This window comes from Myotis brandtii, unplaced genomic scaffold (assembly GCF_000412655.1).
Source record: "Myotis brandtii unplaced genomic scaffold, ASM41265v1 scaffold601, whole genome shotgun sequence".
NCBI lineage: Eukaryota > Metazoa > Chordata > Mammalia > Chiroptera > Vespertilionidae > Myotis > Myotis brandtii.
The window spans coordinates 1,049,153-1,052,008 of record NW_005370276.1 but is presented as its reverse complement, the minus strand read 5'-3'; the positions used below and the strand labels follow the sequence as shown (position 1 = coordinate 1,052,008).

The following is a 2,856-nucleotide window of genomic DNA, read 5'->3' as shown; positions in this document are numbered from 1 at the left end:
TGGATGGATGGATGGATGGATGAGTGGATGCATGGATGGATGATGGATGAATGGATGGATGGATGAATGAGGGGAGGGAGGAAATGAGTGGATGGATGATGGATGGATGGATGGATGGATGGATGGATGGATGGATGGATAAAGGATGAAAGGATGGATAAATGGATCCGACAGAAGGAAAGCAGTGTTGGGATATAAAGAAAGTATCTTGGGAAACTGTTCAAAAGCACCATGCAAAGCCTCAAGAAACAGTACAAAGGAGAAGGAGAGAAAGAAAGAGGTGAAGAGGGGCACGGCCTTAGCGGAGAGGGAATGAATAAGCACCCAGGCCAGGAAAACTGTCCAAAGTTGAGCAGAGAGAGTGGAGGAATTGGGGGGTCCAAGTCTTACCCTTGACAAGAGCCCTCAAAACAATGGTCTCGAATTCCTCAGGGCCGTCCTCAGAGGAATAGACTGTCAGCAGCTCCTTCCGGGTCATGATCCGCTCCACCTGCAGAACACCAAATTCCGCATCGCCAGCCCGCTCCACCGGGGCCCTGGCCACAGGGACACAGGAGGCCTCAGGACCTGGTATTCCAGGCGCCCAGCTCCCTCTACTCCCAGAACCCGGGAGCCCAGGCCCCCAGGCCTCTCCTCCCTCAGATCCAGGAGTCTGGGTCCCTATTACCCTCTTCCCTTGGATCCAGGACTCCAAGCCCTCAGCTCCCTTCCATCTCAGGATCCAGAGCCGGGCCCTCAATGTCATACCTGGGCCTGCAGGACTTCGGGGTCCCCTTTGGGGAAGAAACGCCTAATCCGATCTCGGGCATCCCCTCGCCTGCCCCCTCCACTCCCTGGAGCCAGAGTGTCTTCCAGGATCTCCGCCAGGCAGTCCGCAGCGCCCCCGGACCCGGCCACCAGGAGGCAGGGGAGCTGGGCCTGGGTGGCGTTCTCTATCCGCTACAAGATAAAGGGGGGAGTTAGGTCAGGGAAGGAAGGGATGAAGGGATTCACCCCACCTGAAGTACAGGTCCCCCGCTCCCTCCTCCCCCAAAACCCAGGGCCCGTGCCCCCAGCCCCTTACACCCAGGCGTCTGGGCCCTTGACTGTACCTTCAACATCTTCTCATTCCCATCAATCAGGAGGAGGAGGACAGGGATGTCAATGCCAGTCCCTGGGGAGAGCAGAGAGCCAGGTGGTCACCGCCATCCGCCTTTGCCAGGGACGGTGGACCACATTTGCCAGGAGTCCCTGTGGCAAAGGTTGGCTTCTGCCCAGTCCTCTGCCCTGAGGCTCATGGGAATTGTCCTGTCTTCGAGCACCTTGGGAGGGGCCAGGTTTTGAAGACAGTAATGCTCCGCTCCCCAAGAAAGGAGGGGCTGGGGCCCGGGCTCCCGGCTTCCTGAGCGAGGCCGGTGTTTGTCAGCGCAATTCTGTGGTTGCTGAAGATCAGGAGCCAGGAGAAGATGAAGGTCCAAACAGGAAATGAAGGAAATAAGGAAAAGAAAGGACTATCCAAACATCATAAAGATATCTGCCAAAGCCGCATATGAAAGTCACACAAGATCTGTTCCCATTAAAGTAAGAAATGAGACCGCATTATTATTATTCACACTCATCCGGGCATAATGGTATCAAAGAATAAAATAATGAAAATGGTATTTTTTTTAAGTGGAAGAGACAAGGAATTTATTTGGAGGAAAATACGATTTATAGTCTCAGACAGTTGTAGAGACTCCCCTCAACATAAGTAAATATTAATAAGAGAATTTGGTAAGCGAATTGATATAAGAAAAATAAACAAAAATCAAGAACTTTTCTCAAAACATGTCTCTTATTCACGTTTTGATTGTTTAAAAAGTATAGAATACCTGGGAATTAATTCATCCAGAAAGATACTAGACCTTTATGAAGAAATTGACAAAAAAATTATGTAAGGACAAGGCCTGAATAAATGGAAAAACTAGTGCCATGTTAACCTGTCACAAAGTAACAAAGGAATTAAATGCAGTTTGGGGAAAGAAGGAGGGTAGGAGGAATTTGGAAGTGTTTTCCTTTATTTTATTCTTTAATATATTTTTTATTGATTTTTAGAGAGAGAGGAAGTGAGAGGGATAGAGAGATAGAATCAATAATGAGAGAGGAAATTATCGATTGGCTGCCCTCTGCACGACCCCCACTGGGGATCAAGTCCTGACCTAGAATCAAACCGGTGACCTCTTGGTTCCTGGGTCGATGCTCAACCACTGAGCCACACCAGCCAGGCTCCTTTTTATTTTGTGCTCAACCACTGAGCCACACCAGCCAGGCTCCTTTTTGTTTTTGTTTTTTTTAATGGAACACGATAATTTTAAAATTCACATGGAAGAATAAATGTCAGAGTTAAGAAATTTTTGAGCCCTATGAACAAGGAGGTCATGGTTCAATTCCTGGTCACCGCACATTCTGAGTTGCCTCTTGGTTCCTGGGTCGATGGCATGCAGGAGGCAGCCAATCAATGATTCTCTCTCATCACTGATGTTTCTCTCTCTCTCTCCCTCTCCTTTCCTCTCTGAAATCAATAAAAAACAAATATTTTTTTAAAGTTTACAATACATCTAATATTCAAAGGGTTACTATTGACAGGATACAAAAAAAATGCCTATAAAAAGACAAGAAAGAAAGAATCCAATTTTAAAATATGCTGGCTGGTGTTGCTCATTGGTTAGAGCATCAGCCTGTACACCGAAGGGTCACAGGTTCAATTCCTGGTTAAGGGCACATACCTGGGTTGCAGGTTCAATCAGGTAGGAGCGCATGCAGGAGGCAACCAATAGATGTGTCTCTCTCAGATTAATGTTCCTCTCTCTCTCCTCTCTCTCTCTCTCTCTCTCTCTC

At 48.0% G+C, this 2,856-nt stretch overlaps 1 protein-coding gene across 1 annotated transcript in view; it reads right to left on the bottom strand.

The window, feature by feature from the left end:
- TRPM4 (transient receptor potential cation channel, subfamily M, member 4) overlaps nucleotides 1-2,856 on the bottom strand; it is a 43,919-nt gene that overhangs the window by 27,225 nt on the left and 13,838 nt on the right. Inside the window, exons 7-9 of the mRNA XM_014550430.1 lie at nucleotides 1,092-1,153; nucleotides 748-939; nucleotides 391-490 (exon numbers count right to left, since the gene is read on the bottom strand). Of these exons, the coding sequence (XP_014405916.1) occupies nucleotides 391-490; nucleotides 748-939; nucleotides 1,092-1,153 (354 nt within the window). The remainder of the gene's footprint in view (nucleotides 1-390; nucleotides 491-747; nucleotides 940-1,091; nucleotides 1,154-2,856) is intronic.